This window comes from Geospiza fortis, unplaced genomic scaffold (genome assembly GCF_000277835.1).
Source record: "Geospiza fortis unplaced genomic scaffold, GeoFor_1.0 scaffold41, whole genome shotgun sequence".
NCBI classification, from domain to species: domain Eukaryota; kingdom Metazoa; phylum Chordata; class Aves; order Passeriformes; family Thraupidae; genus Geospiza; species Geospiza fortis.
Genome location: NW_005054299.1, coordinates 7,835,907 through 7,855,742, shown reverse-complemented (window position 1 = coordinate 7,855,742; position 19,836 = coordinate 7,835,907). Strand labels below are relative to the sequence as shown.

General features: G+C 42.8%; 1 protein-coding gene across 1 annotated transcript; it reads right to left on the bottom strand.

Moving 5' to 3' along the window:
- Positions 1 to 202: 202 nt before the first annotated feature.
- Positions 203 to 12,926, bottom strand: SLC3A1 (solute carrier family 3 member 1). Its single transcript, XM_005416192.1, has 10 exons — positions 12,209 to 12,926; positions 11,319 to 11,498; positions 10,228 to 10,382; positions 9,046 to 9,171; positions 6,894 to 7,013; positions 6,051 to 6,175; positions 4,729 to 4,927; positions 3,846 to 3,992; positions 1,685 to 1,801; positions 203 to 875 (listed from the first exon to the last, which is right to left on the bottom strand). Exons 1-10 carry the CDS (start codon positions 12,603 to 12,605, stop codon positions 435 to 437), a joined length of 2,007 nt encoding a protein of 668 aa, XP_005416249.1. The 5' UTR covers positions 12,606 to 12,926; the 3' UTR covers positions 203 to 434.
- Positions 12,927 to 19,836: the final 6,910 nt, after the last annotated feature.

The window sequence follows — 19,836 nt, the reverse complement described above, 5'->3', positions numbered from 1 at the left end:
GTGTTCCTCTGTTTTAACAAATATAGGGCCATCCCTTTGGAATAATTTTTACAAATCTGCAGACTTCTAAAAAGTTACAGCGAACCGCCACAGGCTTGGGATTCCACAGGAGCACTTACAGACCAGCAACCTCCAGGGTCAGCAGCCTGAAAGCAGCTGTTCTCTCTCCTCCCAAAAAGAGATGCTTAAACAGGACAGTTTTTAGAACAGGTTTGCTTTTCTTCTCCACACATCCTAAGGGGGAGTTGATACCATTATTTTTCCTTTTCATCACAAATACAGATACAAGACAATTATGTATCTGATTTTTCAGGACATTTATTTTGTATACAAATAACGTTTTAAAAGCTGAAGAAAATGGAGTATTTTTAGCATTTCCCTGAAGCTAATATCTTCTAAATTAACATGAAAGCACCGGTATTCTACTCCTCTACTTAACAGTTCACGTAGAGTAAATTGAGGACCTTGGAATAACAAGCTTTTTCTGCCACAAAACACTTCCCTTGAAAAGCTTCCATAGTATGAACAGGCTTTGCTGTTGTATATTCTAGGACCAGGCCTTCCCCCATTTCAGTTTTAATTAGTTTGGTATTGACCACTTTACCAGCATTGCTAAAATGAGTACTGAGTCTTATTACAGCTTCAGAGGGAAGGTTAGGAACTCTGGCCTGCAGGTCTGTTGTTGCCTCCTGGCCAAAGTTGAGCACCATCATGAAGACTCTGTCCAGCCCATCCAGCTCCCTGACGTACACAAAGACGTTACTGTCATTCCAGATGTGGCACATCCACCCTCGGTTCATGGGGAGCTCCTCGTTCCGCAGCAGAGTCAGCGCTCTGTACAGAGCCAGGCTTGAGTTGGACCAGGTGCTCTGGATCTGCAAGAGTCAGCACCAGCAGGGTCAGCTCTTGGCTCTGAGGGAGGAAATGCAGCTCCCTTCTCACACCCACCCAGGCTGCTGGGAACGCGTCTGTCAGAATTCCGTGCTGACAATTACCCCTCTTCAAATCTGTCTGCAAATTTCACTGAAAATCTGCTTTTTCTGTGCACTTCTTGGCACGTGTGAAGTGGCAGTCACAGAGTTTATTAAGCATAACATCTCCCCAGCACTAAAGCGATTGCTTCCTCCCCCAGCTTCCTTTCAGTACTGTTGATTCAGGAGAAAGCCACAGCCATTCAGAGCTTGACACTGAATCTTTTTCATTGAGTCCAGTCTACTGCAGTCACTGGGTTTATTTCACACTTTATATTTCTGCTATCTTAGATTTTTTTTTCTGCCTTCAATTTTGGGCAGCACTGTAGGTCAGCAAATCTGTTTGATTCATTGCTCTACTTATGTTAGAGTCAGTCTATGTCAAGTTCTTGTTACAAAACTAGTGCTTTCTATAGCAACAGAAATGGGGGAAAAGAGACCAGTTTTCAATTTAATATCAAAATTATTAAAAGAGCCAAATTGCAGCATCAACATGATAATTGTAGTTACTCTGCTTAAACGAATATAGATGAAGTAGGCTCCTCGATGTGCAAGGATTTCCTTTTCTAATAAAACTTGTGAGGATTCAGTGCCTTTTTTTTCCCTTGAGTTTATTCCTGCTACCAATGCTCGCTACTAAAAGGAAGCCAGAGCAAAATAGATACATTAAAATATTTTGAGACCATTAGTTTGATACATATGTTCATACCTACCTCCACATTTACACTTTGGTAGTCAGAGTTAACAGGTAACCAGCTGCTGTTGCCTTCAGTAAAACCAGCATTAACTTTTCCATCCCACTGCATGGGGGATTTCTCTGGGAGGGTTGCCTAGAAAATAGAAGGAGTGATTAGCATATTAAAAATTATTCTTTGAATGGCATGTTCTCACTTCTCCCAAATTATCTCCCTTTCAGTATTGCTTTCTTTGGTTTAAGTTAAAAATAATGAGGATGTAATTGTGGTCCAAATCTAAGGAGAAAATGAATCAAGACAGCTCCTGAAATGGAGGGGAGGGGATAATCTCAGATACAGCATTGTTGGGTAAAACGTGGAATTCCCAAATGACTCTTACTGGAGTTGCCATCCTTTGCAAGAGATGGTTGAATAAGTTTACTGATGACAGCCAAGATACTCTGATAAATATCTAGACATGCAGAGAGTGAATATGTGAGGTAATGAGTCCTTAGAGGAGATGCCATTAAAATAACAGTAAACAACAAGTAATTGCTGTTCAGTGTCTGTTATTTTCTAAGTATTGCACTTTTCACCCCAGAACTCTTCAAGCTTACATTTGCAAGGGGTACAATTTTGACAGGACTGTTTGTGTTAGAAAGGTAAAATTATTATTTCCAAGTGCAAAACTATTGAAAACTGGCTTTTAGCTGATTAAAAAGTGTTGATGTAGAAAAAGTCTGAAGTTCTCATTTTGAAGAATTCAGAAAAATTCTGAAAAAGCTTCCTCATTGTTACTGAAGAGCTGCCAAAAGATCTGACACTTAAATTTAATGATATAAGAGGGCATAAAATATTTTGCACATACTTTGAGTGTTTGTTTTCCATGAAAACTGTTTTTCATATAAAGGACACTTTTCAATACAATCTGTCAGAGCAGCAGCCTAACAAAAGAAATTGTCACTTTGCTTTGTGACATTATAAATAATGGGTTTCTCCTTTTTAGCATATTCTGAAAAGCAGGGAAAAAAATCCTAAGTTTTCAACACTGGTAACACTGCCTCTCATCTTTACCTCTTTCAGTGTCTCCTGAAGTGTTTGAAATGCTGGGACTAAAGCCTGTATAATCCTGAGCAAATACTCTCCATTTTCTTAAGACACCCATTAATCAGGGAGCCTTCCTCTCCAGCCTGAGTGAAAGGTGGGTTTGCATTTGTTCCAAAGCCCTGAGCCACAGGGTAGCCACTAAAAGAGAGTGAAGCCTGAGGAGCTCAGGGTGAGCCACTTTTCTTAAGAGAATCACACTGTCAGCAGTAATCAGCAGCAGCAAGAAAATGCAGGAGATACTTTGACCTGGGGTTTTCTCAGAGGAAATGAGATTTCCTTTTAAATCAGAGAATCACTTCCCCATATCTGAATCAGACAAATCTGGAGATGATCCTGTGCTTTAAGTACCTCTGTCCCTTTGATACAAAGCTAGCCAATGCCATGTCTAACACTGCCAGCAGCTGCCTCATTCCCTAACAGCGGCTTTCCACAGGAAAAGCAGTATCTGCCATAGGACTATATTCTTATGGTGCTCAAATACAGTCAGGAGAGGCAGAGATGAGCTGCTCCCTTTTGGGACAGACTATGCATGATGACCAAAACCCACTTTTGCTTGCCACCAGGCAGCCTCCCCTTCGTGCAGATCCCTTTTTCTGAATTTGGGCACACTCATGACAGTAATGGCTGGGACAGAATCAGAACCGTGACTTCCTTTAAATAACAGCCAGGAAATAATGGACTCTGGCATGATGATGAGGGCACTTCCACAGGAGGAAGGAGACAGCTCAGTTATCTTCCCTCATGTGTCTGCAGCACCTCTCCTAGCCCCTGACCAGGCCCAGTGTGGCACTTGCTGTCCCTTCTGCTGAAGCACCACTGCTGGAAACCATGCAAGACTGATCCGGAGAAAGACAGAAATCAGCATCCATAACTGAAGTCTACCAGTTCAGACACACATCAAGGCCTTGGTTCTGGTCTCTGGCCTGGCCATTTCCACTGCTGTACAGAAGTTTGCCATGAGGAACATGGAAAACCATTTAAGCAGTGAGAATGACTGGGTTTGGTTACCAAATAAAAGTTCTTGTGTTTTTGAATGTTCTGTTACTTGGAACTAAACAACAACAGGACCAGAGTTTACATGCTCTTCACTTACATTTTCTGATGCAATGTTCTCCATGCCTATTTCTTCACCATAGTAAGTTACAGGAGTGCCAGGGAGGGTTAAAAGCAGCATGTTCATGACATTGATGTACTCCTTCCCAATTCGAGTTGAAATCCGAGCAGCATTAGGGCTTCCAACCTGAAGAAACCATCATTCTGTTAAACACAAATTATAAAATTTCATGCATATGTGAAATTGATTAACTAATTTAACAAGGTAGTAAATGTTTTGGGCTTTTTTCTTTCCCTTCCAGGGCTGTGAGGTCCATTATCTTTACCTTGATGTCATTACAAACTTCTGTCCCAAAAAATGTAATACACAGAAGTCCTGCCAGCAGCACATGAGGCAGAAGTGAGGAAGAGATGACAAATAACAACTCTCCCTGCTTACAGTTCTCTGCTATTTTCTCTGCTGTGTGAGGACTGCTCTGCTTGCTTTGAAAAGATCCTTTGCACATTCCAAACATGCTTCCTAGGAAAGAGAGGAGCAATGTTTTAAGTTAACTGCTCTCCACTGCCTGCTCTTCTCTGCCCTGGCCTCGGGCGGGTTCCAGAATCCATTGCAGTGAGTCAGTTTATGGTCAAAGATAATTATCCCAATTCCATTCTCACTGGTGGTTTAGCCACTGGAGACACTGAGGGAGAGGCATGATCATAAATTCCCTTCTGTCATCCTTGCAAGGGGAGTGGAACTGTTACTGAAGGGCAGCAGAGCCGGACAGTGCCAAGCACTCCAAGTAAGGCAGCTGAGAGTTCTCACAAGCTCAGCCACAGGCCCAGGCTGCTGCTGATCCCACTGAAATCAGAGTGTGTGAGTGGTTTCTGCCTCCTACAGGAAGAAGCCCTTCCTAAGAGAGTTGGTCTAGAACTCTTACTGCCCAGTTTGGCCATTTTCCTGCAGGCATGTTTTGCATCCACGAGTTGACAGCTTCAGAAATACTGTTGCCTGATAGATTTTTCATGTTAATTAGGTTGAAATTGAAGGGAAAATCTGCTTCTTGGATAAAAGTCGTTCCATAATACATCATTGTTGCTTCAATATCTTCCTTTTCATCATCATCAGAACCCATAAATCTACAAAGAAGTACACAAATAGCTTTTTTGGCTCATTTTTTGTTACACAGAACACAATAAAGCTAGAAATGGTTGGACACAGAGCATTAAGAATTATGGTCACTCCCCCCTCCCCATCAAAAAAAGATTAAAATGGTAAGGCAGACAAGGAATCAAGGAGCAGTACTCCTTGGAAATTGCTGGAGAAAAATCTACAGGAGTCAACACCAGGCTAAAGTATCTGACTGAGGTTTTATTTTTCTGAATCCATGTCCACACACTCCACTCCAGCAATTTCCATGCTTTCCTTCACAGAAGAGGACCTGGGGGTCCCTCAAGCTGACCACGAGCCATCAGTGTGCCCCTCAGGCGGCTCAGGGCATCCTGGGCTGCATTAGGGGAGTGCTGCCACAAGTGAGGGCAGTAATCCTTCCCGTAGTCTGCCACTAGGGCCATTAGGGACGGAAACATCTCTCCCAGGAGGAAAGACTGTGGCTGATTAGCCGGGGGAAAGGAAGCCCCATGAATTGAAGGGAGGGTGCAAAGGTGTCAGAGACAGGCTCTTTTCAGTAGTGCCCAGAGCCAGAGCCAGAGGCAATGGGCACAAACTGAAACATAGGACAGGTGTTTCCCTATGAACATCAGGAAACTCCCACCAGTCAGAGTGGCTGAGCCCTGGCACTGGTTTTCCAGGGGGGTTGTAGAGTCTCCATTACTGGAAATGTTCAAAAGCCATCTGGACAAGTTCCTGGACAACTGGCTCCAGGAGGCCCTAAAAAGCAGGGGGTCTGGACCAGAGAACCTCAGGAAGTCCTTTCCAAATTCAACCTTTCTGTGATTTTAAACTCTGACTGTGTGTCTCACTTGAACTGCACTATTAAAACTAAAGAATAAATCAGTCACAGGGTTGATAAACTAGTATCTCTGTGATTAGAATGTTTTCCTTTTCTTAGCTTTATACAGTCCACAGATGGAGCAGAGCTAACTGGGCCAATTCCTTTCTGCATACACTGGGGAAGAGACAGTACAGCCTCTGCACTAGAGTATTTGCATTTCTGTGGCGTATTATGTTAGTAAGAGAACATTTTCTTGCTAGCAAGAGGGAGATGAATATTAGAAAGGACTGGCCAGCTGTGCTGGTTACCTGTATCTGCCAGGCTCTCTGCTGAACTCATTCATGGTGTGACGGAAGCTGCGGACGATGTCATGCAAACCAACTTGTGTGGTGGTGTAGTCATGGTAGAGCTGGGAATAGGCTGTGATACTCTCCTTAAAGCAGGGTATAGTACTTCACATTAGTTCACCAGTGTTCTAGGTTTCAGAATTCTCCAAATTCTCCCCATTCTTTCCTGAGACACTGCACCAGTTCATGAATTTTTACTGAAATGAGTTCAGCATGCTAACACTAACAGCACAGAGCTGAACTGCACTTGAGGAACTCTGGAGCAGCAGAGGACTGATAATTCTGGATCCCATCCTTCAGCAGGGAAAACCCACCCACAGCACTAAAAAAGAGAGCACATCTGGAGCAATGACCACAGCATGAACTGTGGCCTCAGATCAGGCTGGAAAGATGGACAGTGCCTTGATAGAGTAACACACCACAACAGCACCACCACCTTGGAGCTGGCCAGCTGCCTGTGACCCTAGCTCCACAGGAGAACAGTCTCATGGTGCTGATACTACCTGGCAACAACACCAAGTTCACTATCAGAGCAAAAGCAAGTAACATAAACAACAGTGAATGGGTCTGGTCACCTCTCATTGTGACACATGGCCTATACCAGTGGGTTTTAGTTATGCTCCAGTTCTTACTGGGGCTTCCTGGTGTGAGTGCTCTTTGTGCAGAGTGCCCGGGACCCACCCACCTCCCAAGGCTGACCTGAATTTCCTACAGCCGCAATTAAGACCCAAAAGAGTCAAAGCAGGCACTCTTGACTCCATAGGAAAAGCAGGAAAGAAAGCAAAGACAGAATGTAAACATTACTCCATTCTGGGACTTGTTCACTGGAGGCTCATCCCGGAGATGTGTTGCTTCTAAGAGAAATTTAACAGTGCCAAAACTAAGTCCATCAACTCCTTTGCCGAGCCAAAATTTGATAATATCCTAGATAAAAGCAAAAATTGAGAAGTCTGAGTGAGCCTACCCCATTTAAAATAGTATACTCTTAAAAAGAAAACTAAACTTGGAAGGAGGTGTTAATACATAACAATTCATTTTTTGATTTGTGCTTCAAATTTTTCTAGAAACTAAAGTGAATCATATTGATCAAAGGTCAAATAAATAGCTAAATAAAGTATGTCTTACTATTCCATTCATACAAAAAAAAAAGACTGGTCTCTAACTTCTCCCATAATTCAGGAGACCAAAGCCAGGGCATGACTCACTAAAAGCAATTTCTAATCTCATCCCTCAACACAACTGGACTCATGCTAAGTGATGTTGTTGATGAACACTCATGTCATGGGTGCACACAATTAGAACACATTGATTCAAATATGCAGCAATATGTTGTTCTGCACAAACCTTGTGCCACCAGTTTTCTTTTACATAATAGAGCTCTTAAAACATCTGTTCTCTCTTATTTGACTGATGTAATATTTTTAATTTTTTTCAGACTTATTTGTCGATTCATAGGAATATAAGAAATTATTATCCAACAATTACAAATGCTATTTATTTGAAATTTCACTATCAAATTCCAGTGTTAGTCACTATTAGTAAAATTATATCCTACTTCACTAACTATATTACTAGAGTTTTAATTGCCCCAGTTTTAACAAAAACCTCCAAAGTTCAGTCCCTCTTGAGTGGTTTCTGCAAATGTCCTTTTAGTTGTGAAACTTGTCTTCGTTGGAGGAAAAAAACATATTTTAATATATTTTTTTTAAAAGTCTATTGACTTGCCTTTTTAAAACATATGAAGTACACTTGTCTGAACAGGCTGGAGTAGAATCAATGCACACTCAAGCTGTACAGATTTTTGTTTGGCAAATAAAGACTGCCTCACTGAGCTGCACTTTCTCATAGCACCATTCTGAAAGCAGCAGCTCTCAATACTGTGTGTGTCCAATACTGAATCTACCCAAAAATGTCCATGCTTATACCTGTGCTCAGCACAAAAGCCAACCCGGGTATCAGCACTGCAAACATCGAGCACTGATGTGGTTCTCACTGGCACCAATCTACATCTATTTACACATGAAAGCCACGACAGGCTGGTTGCTGAGTTTAAATTTCTCTGCAGAAGTCCATTTGCTTCCTGCTCAGTCCTCCTAACCTTCTGGAACGGGATTTTGAATTAAAACACTAAGCAAAAATTATTCTTTAACATGATGTTCATACACATTTACCAAAGGTTGGTGTTACCAGGACAAACTTCCCAGCTTTCATGTATTCTTTTTTTCTTTTTTGCATAGGAAATGCAGCATCTCTTTGCTACTGGAGTTTCAATAATTCTCACTGTGTGCTTGAGTTAAAAGGTGTGACCAGAAGCGTTTTGTCTCTTCAAGCTCATGCAGTACCCACGTGGTGAGGGGAGAGGCCCCACAGAGACCACCCCAGGAGGACTGGGCAGCTGTGAAGTCCAGCGCCCAAGGAATGCACCACAATTCAACAGAACAAAGTGGCAAACGCTTACAGTCAATTAAATACATGAAGTGGCTGTACTACCTGCTGAGGGATAACTTACAGAAAGGGGAAAAAGAAGCAGCAGCTGTCCCACTCCCCATATTCAGGCCTACATCCCCATATTTTAATGAATTCCACATTGTCAGCTAGGAAACAGTGCAGACAGGAATGAGATTCCATCCAGCAGCACCATCACCACCACTCTCAATGTGAAAACACTCATTTTCCCTCTGGAAAGTCATCAGACAATTGGACAGATCGAAACTCACTATCTCCCCCTTATCAACAAGCACAGGCATTCCTTGTAATTCAAATCGGCATTGCCTCTGCTTTTCCGGGAATGCAAACATCTCTCTGCTAAACAAGGTGCCATCCCTCCATTTGACTGGCTAATTAACAACTCTTGGTATCAACAGAGATAAAATACTTCTCTGCACTTGCCCTTCTACCAGGCTTCAGGGCAAGAGCTGCTCTGTGCTGGCTCAGCACCAGGGGGTTCCACACTTACATGGATTTCCTGCTGGACAGCAGCGTTGCGAAAATTTAAGTCTGGCTGCTCCTTCCCAAACTGATGGAAATAACATTGTTCTCTCACGTCGTCAAACTCCCAGCTGGAATTCCCAAAGACACTCACCTGCTCAGCCAAGGGAGAGAGACAATCAGAACTACTAATTTAACAAACTTTTCCTCCTCTGCATATATTAAAATGTGGGGCATTACAAGCATAAAATAAAGCACAAAATGCCTAACCAGGGGACCACATTTTGAACAGATTTTGGTACTTATGATTTTCATTTCTTTTGGCCACCAGCTGCTCTCCTTTTAGTTGTGCTTTCCTGCACATATTTCTTGTTCAGTGTTGAAGATTTTGAAGATTTTTTTATTAAGTTAACTTTCATTGGGAATTATCTGGAATAGAGGGGAAAACATGGGTGGGAACATTTATTTTGGAATTACTTCTCCTAAAACTTATTTTAAATAGCTTTAGTTAACTTAGAGCTTTCTGCAATTTAGTATTATCCCTTTGAAGGGACAACAACAGTCAGCAAGTTAAAAATGTTAAACTTTATCACCATGTCTCTAATAAAAGATTCCAAAAGCTAAGATAGTTCTTAAGACTCTTAAGTTTAAAGAGAAATTATACAAATTGGTACAAAGTATTAGTTCCACCTGGAGTTTTTAGAACATACAAGTTCCTAATCATGCACCTACCGGTTCAAATCTAAAATAAATCTATTTGAGATAGGCAACGCATTTGCACTTTCTGGACTGATCACTTTCCAGAAAAAAGGACAAAAGCCATGATCACATTTTTGTTTCCTTCCCCACCAACTATGACTTCAGAGTACCTGACACAGTTTCTAGAACAGAATACCCATGCACAGAAGGAACAACTTGTGTCCAACCTTTTTTTTTGTGTGTGTGTGTGCCTGTTTGTTTAATAAACTAAGATTTAATACTGAGGTGAAGAAACAAAAGTAATTTTTAAAATCCCACTTTAAGTAAGACCTTTTCAAGTAATCCCTCAACCTGGTTTAAATCTTAATCTGCACTAACTCATGTAGTAACATCAGTTTGTGCCTCTCACCAGTCACTTACAACCCCATGTACACCAGGACAATCACGTTACAGCTGATTTTGCTCTGTGGCACCCAGCTTGGGATGTGTGTGTGTCCCTTCCCGTGTTTACCCAGTTGTTGGGAGGGATGAGTGAGCCAGCAGCCTGCCTGCAGTCCTGCCAGATGTAGTAGTCCGTGTATTTCCCAGTCCGATTGCGGCTCAGCTGAAACCACCGGTGTTTGTCACTTGTGTGGTTTGGTATTAAATCCATTATCACCTTTAGCCCTTAAAAATAAAAACAAAAACATTTAAAATCCATCAACCCTCCCCCTGCACCACTATATTACATTTAGCCTTTTAAGACAATATTAATATTTTTTCCAAATGCAGTATCAGAGGTATTTGGGCTTCTTCCATGCCAGAGGTCTGGTGAAGGAGAGGAGCACAAAAACCCCATAAAAAGTACCAGACTATCAAAACAGTTAGACCTGACTGGTGTTTGCAAGTAGCTGGAACACAGCTTGGGAGGGAAAGGAGAGTGGAGAGAACAATCAAAACAGATTTCTGCTGTTATGAACCACTTTCACCAACTCTGACTTCAACATCTGTCTCACACGTCCCAGGTGAGAAAGGCACTTCGCCAGCCTAGCATCAGTGATCACACATTCTTCATCACCCTTCCTAAAGAACAGACATTTTATTGAAATCTCAAATATTTTCAGACTTGCAAACCATTTTCTGTTCAGCTCAGCAGCTGTAAGAAGCAGCACCTGAGCAAACATTTGGTCTGAGGCACAAAAGCACCAAAGCAAGGATGCGAGGGCAGGAAAGAAGCGTGCGTTCCCTCATGTTCAGTCAGACAGAACTGCACCTCAGCTTGATCCCAGCCTTCCAGTGCCCATAAGACAGGCCTCAGGGAGCATGGATGGCTGCCAGCCCACCACCCACAAATATCCTCCTTGCAGAGGACACGCAGCCCCCTGTGCTGCTGCTGTAGTTCCCTGTGCCCTCTGTCCTGCTTTCAGCTCTGCCCCAGAGCCAAAGGGCAGGAGAGGGCAGCCACGGAGCTCACGTGGCTGTGGGGCCACCTTGTACCCTTTGCTGGCACCTCCATCTGCCCCTGATTAATGCCACCATGGGGGGACTGCCAGGTGCACAACCTGAAGTCCTCATGAAGTCCATCTTTTCAACAGAGTTACTTTGCTTGGAGATGCAGCTTACCTTTGTCATGTATGGCTGCAATCAGATTCTCAAAATCTGTCATTGATCCAAAAATGGGATCAATGTCATAGAAGTCTTCAGCTCCATATCCAAGGTCTTTTAAAGGGGACTTAAAGAAAGAGGTGATCCAGATGGTTTTTATATTCAAATATGTAATATGGTCCAGTTTTTCTTGGATACCTATTTAAAAAGAAAAGAACATCATCTGTTCAGAAAAACAAAATATTTTTGTTTGTACTCTGGTCCCTTTATCTTCCTGACATGTTACTACGGTGTGCAACTACAGGAACAGTTTCTGCCCTTCACCTGCCAGTACTGTACAGTGTGGCTACCACTTCTTGTTTAGAAATGCATTGTCCATTTTGGTGCTGAGCCCTCCCTTTCTGCAGGGCAATCTCAGCTCAGCTACTGGTAAGTGCCATTGCTTCCTTGCTACCAGGTGCCCCATCTCCACGCATTTTTACCAGCTGATAACACCTAGAGCATGAAGAAAACAAGAAGTAACACATCTTTCTCCCCTCTTTGTCAGTTTTAGCTTTCCTTAGGAGGAGCAGCCAGCAAACATGACCAGGTGCTAAGCACCACTCATCCTCCTGACTGGACTCAGTTTTGTGGAGGTGTCTGACTCTGGTAGCAGCTGTACTGCTGCTTGCTCTCAGCGCCATCTCTCAACTTCCTTTCTACTTCCACACTTAAGACTTGACTTGAGCAAACAGATCCTGGATTTATTCACAACAATGTGAGTTGCTATTAACGCCTGACAAATTCTCTTACTTCTCTCCATTTGTCTATTGGCTTTGTCTATTGGACTGTATTTTTCCACTGGTTTTGCTTTTCATATAACACATACACACACAACTGTTACACAGCAAGAATGAAACCTGACCCACCTTTCAGATCCCCATTCCCATCCATGTTGCTGTCCCTGAAGGAGCGAGGATAGATCTGATAAATAGGACTGGCCTGCCACCAGTCCAGGCACTTTGGAGAGAGAGCAATGATGGCAATTGTAGCACACACGAGCACAATGGCACCAGCAATCACCAGCCAGAAGAGGATCTCCCTGGTCACTCTGTAGCGGGCCTGGCTGGAGAACTGCAGCAAGACCTCCTTTGGCATCCCAGCATAAGGCTTCAGCATAGTCTCCTCCACAGCCACCGGGTCCACATCAACACTGCACATTTTTGGCATTTCGTCTTGGCTACTGGTGGCCGTTTCCTTGTCCTCAAAATCCTCATTTTGAACAAATCCATTGTTCTGCACGCCTCCCTTCTCACTCAGCTCCATAGGTAAGCTCCTAGCTTCCACCTCAGCTCTTTCACTTGACAGTTCTTGTCCTGGAGACTCTGGCCACAGCACCTTTGTTCAGCGAAATGAGAAACAGTGCAATTAGCTATTCTGGGTTGATAATCAATCCTGACCAACTGGTCAAAGTTCAAAAAGGGACAAAAAGGGCAAAGTGCTCACGATGTTCTGCATATTCGGCATCTTCAGCAAGATAACAAAATGCTAGGAGAAAGGGCAGTCCTCCTGGGAAGTGAAGCCTACTGTTGGTACCAGCTGAGCACAGTTATGTTTACTCTTGCTCTCTCCAGTACACCACACTTCCCTTTGACAGCAGGGGGAAATTCAGGTTTTACCAGTATCAGATCTAGTAAATATGCAGCTTTCCAGACTGGTCACAGTCCCCCCTGCCTGAAGCAGTCTGAATATGGATAGTTTAAACACAGACAGCAAGAGAATGAAGTGTTGGCAACCACTGGCCCGAATGCAACAACACAAACTAAGAAGAAAAGAGTCAAAGGCTGGTTGTGTATCTTTTTCACGGTTTAACTCACCCGTCCCAGCCCACCCCCAAGCCTAAGCACTACCAATGCTGTGGTACATACCGATCCTGCGACTCACAGCCCAGTACGTGGGGTGGACGGCTACACCCAGAGCCAGCCCGGGGGCAGGACAGGATAGCTCTGCACAGGCACAGGCACAGCTCAAGAGAAATACCCACTGCCCACTATTAAAATCCATCCCTCCATTAAAAGAAAAAAAAATTTAATTTTTTTTTTTAAAAAGTAAAAAAGGGGGATTAAATAAATGTGTATAAGAATCTTTCCCTCCTCCCTCTTTCCTCCCTTTTCTGCTACTCTAGGCAGGAAAAAGCACTGCCCAAAGTCTGCACAGACATGCACATCTGTACACATCTGTGTGCCCTAAGCCCCAAGTGCCTAAAGTCAACATCAAGATATCCCTTTCCACCCCTGTACCCCGTGCCCAGCACACCAAAGGACACACAAAGCAATACAGATTTGCCAAGGAGCCGCCTTATCACCTGTAAAACTCCTACCTCTGACCATTGGGTCAGGGTCCTAAGGAAACTCTCGGACAGTGCAGTGGAAACAAGGTTGGGTTGTGACTCAAAAGAAGTGTTTATTATGTTTGCCACAAGCCACGAAAGAAATTTATAAACTACAGACTGTAAAAAGTCTATAAACTACGGACTGTAAAAAGTCCAGCATGCAATATTGAAATTACTCAAAAAAGTGTTATTTCTTCAGTAGCTGAGCTAAGAACAGGTATTTGATGCTGACAGATTTAATCCTTCCTCTTCCTAGCAGCAGTGCCTGGCAGTGTCAGGCAGCTGTGGGAGCATCTGAGATAACAGCTGTAGTGCCAGTGCCTGTAATTCAGTAGTGCCAGGAGATCCAGAAGTGGGAAATTATTTGACACTGGTTCACTCCCATTTAATGACTCTACAGTCTTAAAATCATCATATCAGTAAGCTGTAAAAGTTTCCAGCCAGGCACTGTGCACTCAGGGCATGCACCTGTATTCAACACAATGCCAGTGACTCCTCACTCCATTTAAATTGTTTAATTTCAGTGTCTTAACTTGTAATGAAAGTAGAAAATGTGCAAATACAGACATTTTTTTAGACTGCATAAAATACACCTCAAGACCTGGTACTCCCCAGCTTGCTTTTTTTCCCCCCAAGCTCAGAGGTTTAAAAGCATAAGTATCTTCCTGCATACACAAAAGCTCCCTCAGTCACCCAAGCACAGCAAAGCAAGTCAGAGGCAAGAGCAAATGACGGCCAAAACACAGTCATCTGCCACAGATGCATGCATCTCTTAAGCCAAGGAGACTTAGCACAGTCAGGTATTACACCCACCAGTACTGCTAGAATCAAAAGGAGGAAACTAGTTCCAAGTATTTCAGCTCCACCAGTAAGCCAGTAAACTCTCTGATGATTATTGCCTGCATGGACAAGTTTATGTGACCTAAGGACACAGCTAGCTTACCCTTGACACACATACTTTTACAACTGCTAAAGGCCAATTTAGCATCTCCCTAGTCAGAAGCTGCCACTGCTCTCTGTATGCGTGGCTGGGAATCCATTCCCTTCCCCTTATTCGAGCATCTTGCGGGAGCAGCCTGCTTTGTGAATCCTGCTGTGCCAAAGCCGGGCCTTCAAAAGAGCCCCTCATGTCCTAATGTAATCCCCAAGTAACATTAAAGGCTTATTTATACCTTAAGTAGGGCAGATCGTGTCTTAATTGCCAAGCGTCTGGCTGAAAAGAGGAGGATTATAGTGCTCTGGTAGATAAAGGCAGCAGGCGGGAGGCGGGAGGCCATGCATAGATGAATCCGGATGGGGAGGATTATAGTGCTCTGGTAGATAAATGCAGCAGGCGGGAGGCCATGGATAGATGAATCCGGATGAATCCATGTGCACCATCTCCGCTGGCTGCAGGGCACACAAAGCTCCAGCGACACGATCCCCGTGAGGGTGAAAGAGAGCATGAGCCATGCTGGGATGACCAAGTGGCAGTGCTGGTGAGCACAGTCTGTAGAGCCGAGCTGAGCGGGCTCACGGCCGCACCGCAGGCGCATCCCACGCCAGCTCTACCCTGCTCCGCGAGAAGAGCTGAAGCCAAGCAGGTACCAGCGGAACACAGGTACACTTAGGGTAGACACCTGGGCCTTAAATCCTGAAAATTCCTCTTGAAAGTTTGGAGAAAATATACAGCCAAGGAGTTAAAAATAGGTCTAGATGATCAACTACCACAGACCCAGGAGAATGAACACAAGAATCTAGGATTGTATCCTGTATGATTTTCCTCACAGACTAAAAATAAAACTACACAGGTATTTTGTTGTTATTACAGACCTATTTTTTTCCTCTCCTCATCCCGAGGAGTTGCTTGCCTTAAAATTATTTGATAAAGGAATAACATAAACTTCATCTTAGAAAGGCAGATCACCAACAATTCCCACTGAGCTTTAACTTTTTCCTCTTAAAACATATTTTATGTATGCAGGCATTATGCATCTGGCTTGCTCTCAAGCAATTCTGAAATGGTTCCCTCCTGAGCTATTTTACAGTTTAGCAGGAGTAACTAGCCAGTGTAACTGTGTTAGCAGAATCCACTGAAAGGCATTAATAGTAAAGAAAACACTTCATATTCTGTGCCAGTTACTCTGTTTACCTCGGGGTTAGGTAGGGAAACAAAACCAATCTGTATGTGGGCAGTAATAGCTGCTATCTCCACACAGATTGCCATGGTTATTTCTGTAAGATGGAGGGGTTAATTTTCACAAGTATTTCTTATATATAATTATTTAGATGCACTGACTGACTTAGTCATCTACTGTTTGATGCTCTACAAATGCCAAGTAGCTTGCCAGTTCCTCAATACCACACATATTACGCTGAAAACCACGCAGAGGGGTGATTATGCACCCTAATGTGCTAAGTGTAGGAAGACATTTATTGTTAAAAAGTTCTCTTGCTCTATTCTTTTTCATTAAAAGGTTTGTTGCCACTGGAACTCTTCTGACATAATGCACTTTAAATATAACCTCATTATTTACAGAACCAGGGCCAGATTTACAGGTATGTGAAAAAGGCAGACACCTCAGCTGCAGCTTTACCTCAGCAGCTCCCCCAAGACTGACGGATAATCTGACCTTTAAAGCTACCTTTAACTCAGCACTAAGAAAATCCTCCCTTGACCTGGAGGGCAGCTGTCAAGAGAGAGAAGGTCTAGGGGAACAAGTTTCTGACACAGTATCTTTTACCTGGAGCATGTCTGAAGTTTCTGCTATCAGCCTGAAGTCCTGGGGGTGGCAAAACGTAATTGCACAGGACACCTGTGACAGGCTTTGGTGGCGGTTTTGTTACTTTTGTAATGCTCTTAGTCCACTATAGACAATGTGACTAACGGTTCATGTCATTATAAACGCTGTAATTAGCTGCTGCTTGGCTCAGGGGACCTTTCAGGGGTAGGTTTCAGGGGAAGGAGGCACCCAGCCCCTGCCCCCCATGACAGAACAAGAGCACACAGCACTGACTCCTGGATGCTTCCCCCCAGAGGGTCAAACACTACATACAACCGACAGAAAAACAAACCCGAGGTTTGCTGCCTCTCCAGGAGGACGCTCACTCACATTAACTGTGCTCATTTCAATTTACACTCTTCCCTTTGTGGCATTCATCTGCACCATTTCTGTCCTAGAGGATGACAACTTCTTTTCCAACCTACTCCTCAAAACTTTTCCCAGCAAGAGACCCAGACCTTGCTCTTCCCCTTGTACGAGCTGGAGAGGTTCAGCATGGTAGTAAATCATGGCAGACTGTTGAAGTTTGGATGGCTATAACTCAAGAGTGACATTGTGTTACTGAAACATCCCTGAAGTGGGAGATCTGCAATACAGATAGCACAGTCAGGCAGCCCAATAGGAAGCCAAGGAGAAGCTCAAAAAAATAAAATGGCATTGCACTACACCACCACCACATCCATCCTTTTGGGTTACCAAAAAGACAGCACCCCACAAGCTGCATCTGCCTTTGCCAGGGCTTATCTCTGAGAACAATTTAAATCCACTGAACAGGAATGTGAGGAGCAGGTTTTGGTCTGCTGGGCACAAAGCACTTCTTGTGGAAGAATGAAGGATTTATTGGAAGGGGCTGTCAGGCAACAGCTGTCACTGCATGAGCACACCTATTGCCACACTATACAAGATGTAGAGCTTTTCACAGTGCCTCAGCTTCCCCACCTGCAGGAATTACACACACAGTATCACAGATATATTTGGTACTCCATATAAATTTACTCCTTTTCCCTTGTCTCTCTCAGTGCATCAAGATAGGCCTTCCTGCAAACAATTTGCTTTTTCACAAGTATTAAATCGGTGGCAGGTATTCCATGATGAAATGTACTCAGGTTGTGCTCCTGTGAAATGATTTCCTCCCGGAAGAGCTCAGTTCATATCAAAAATCTCCAGTCTGTACAGAAAGCTTCACTCTCCAGTACTGAATTGCATCCTAAGGTTCTTACAATGGCTGCTTCTGACCAACAGTTCATGGACTCCACATCAGACTGTTCACAGTCCAGCAGCAATAATGGGTGTCAAAATCAGAGTGAGCACTGGAAGTGAAACCAAAGGACTGAAAGCACACATTCTGTAAAAAGCCCCAAACCAACAAAAATCCTATTCTTCCATTCAAGACCTAGCATGCTGTGCAGCAACAGCTGGCACACACAAGGGTCTGTACTCAGGGAAGGGGCTCTCTGACCAGCACAGACTAGACCTCTGTATCAAGAAAACATTCCACAACTACAAGAAGTATTTTCCAGATATACCATTCAGTATGGACACAGGTAGCAGAACTTCACCTTAATTTCATATTCACCTGAATGAAAAACAACTGAATGAACACAACCTTTACTTCCTGGAAGTCACAAGAACTGCTAAAACTCTAAGCACTACCCTCATAAACACTGCCTAAAGCAAGGTTTTGGGACTGTCTGGCATTCAAGGATCCAGCCACATGGATGAAAGCACTGCTTGGTGCAAGGTGAAGAAAGCATCACCTGCAGCAAATACCAGCCTTTCCATTTTGAACTTCATGAGTCCATGGAACTGTGTGGGCTCTTCAGTGCCAGATCTCACACTGCTTATCTGCACAAAACAGCTCTGGCACCTCACTTGTTTATGCTGGTGAACCAGAGACAAGCAACCCCACATCCTGCAAGCACTTACATAGTGCATTTAAATGCCCACTCCATTCTCTCCACTCTAACAGAGCAGCAATTCAGTATCACACACAATCAATCCCCCCTCCAAGAATAATTAAAGTACATTTCTGCTCTTCATTCCACATATCATGGCAGTCTCTCACAGCTCTCATGCTGCTAGCTCTGCTATGCTCTTTGGGAGTCTGTCCTACCAAGTACAGGGGAGCAGTGCAAACTGGTTTTATTCTGAGTGGATGGCCTGCTTGCATTTCAAAGACAGATCTTTCAAACATTTGAATACTGCAGGCTGAACTGGAAGACAGCTGTACAATATCTTCAAGTCAGTGATAAGACAACACCCATTTAGTACATATTTTTCTCCTTTCCCTTCATTTAATACAAAATATTTTAATTTAATGCAGTTCAAAGCACATGGGCTACTAAGATCATATGAGAAGTCACATCTTAAAGCTATAACTTTGTTGGGTTTTGCTGGGTTTTGGTTTTGTTTTTTTTTTAGTTCACAGAAATAGCACTTCAAATATGATAACAGCATGTAAAGAAGTTGCCGCAATCAATTATTCCCATGCTTGGACCTCTGGGTTTTTTTAATTATTGAATGTGAAGTTTAATGCAGTAACTGTAATCTCTGAAGCAGCAGCATGGAACTTCCTACATATTTTTAAGGTAAGGACAACTAGGAATGAAGAGATTAATGTAAAATACATTTCACCATTTTAAAACTTCACAGCCAGCATAACATAAAAAGTACTAAGAGACTGAGAAGTTCTTGTAAAGCACGACAGTTTTAAACACCTTGACACTGTTTGTGTTGGCAGTGTATTTCCAAAAACTATCTCCTTCCAAAGTAAATGCAGATTTATTGGAGCTGGAAAAAAAAATTGGTTTCATTTAATACATTTTCTGCTCCCAGTGTTGAAATATTATTATTTAAAATACACTAGGAAAACATACCTGCTTTACATACCCAGGCCAAAATCCTTCTTGTACCATTAAAATTAGATTAGTTTATGAAGATGACCATTGGATTGAGGATTAAAAAAAATTAACTCTCATATCATCCAGTTTCCCCTAATAACAAGAAGTTAAATAATGTAAATTATTTGAAGATGTAAATTATTTGAAGATTAGGCAGGCATCCACCATTTTGCACCTGAGTAACCTGTCAAACAAAATAAAACCAATATTCACAGAATTAATTTGATGGGAATGGTGTTAAGAAGCTTCCTTACAAAAACAATGGGAAATATCTCTTCATTAATGCAATTTAAATATGCATTTTACTTCAAAGTTAAAACACATTTACTTCAAAGTTTCCAACTAACTTCTAAATGTAAGATATTTACTAATCTACATGTTCACTCCCCAAAGAAGTAGCTAAAATTCATCAGTATAGAATGGTGCATTTTCACCACAGTTTCTCTTTTTGCACATTTTTTAAAAAGACAATTCAGGGATTTTTTGAGAAAATATAAGTCTTG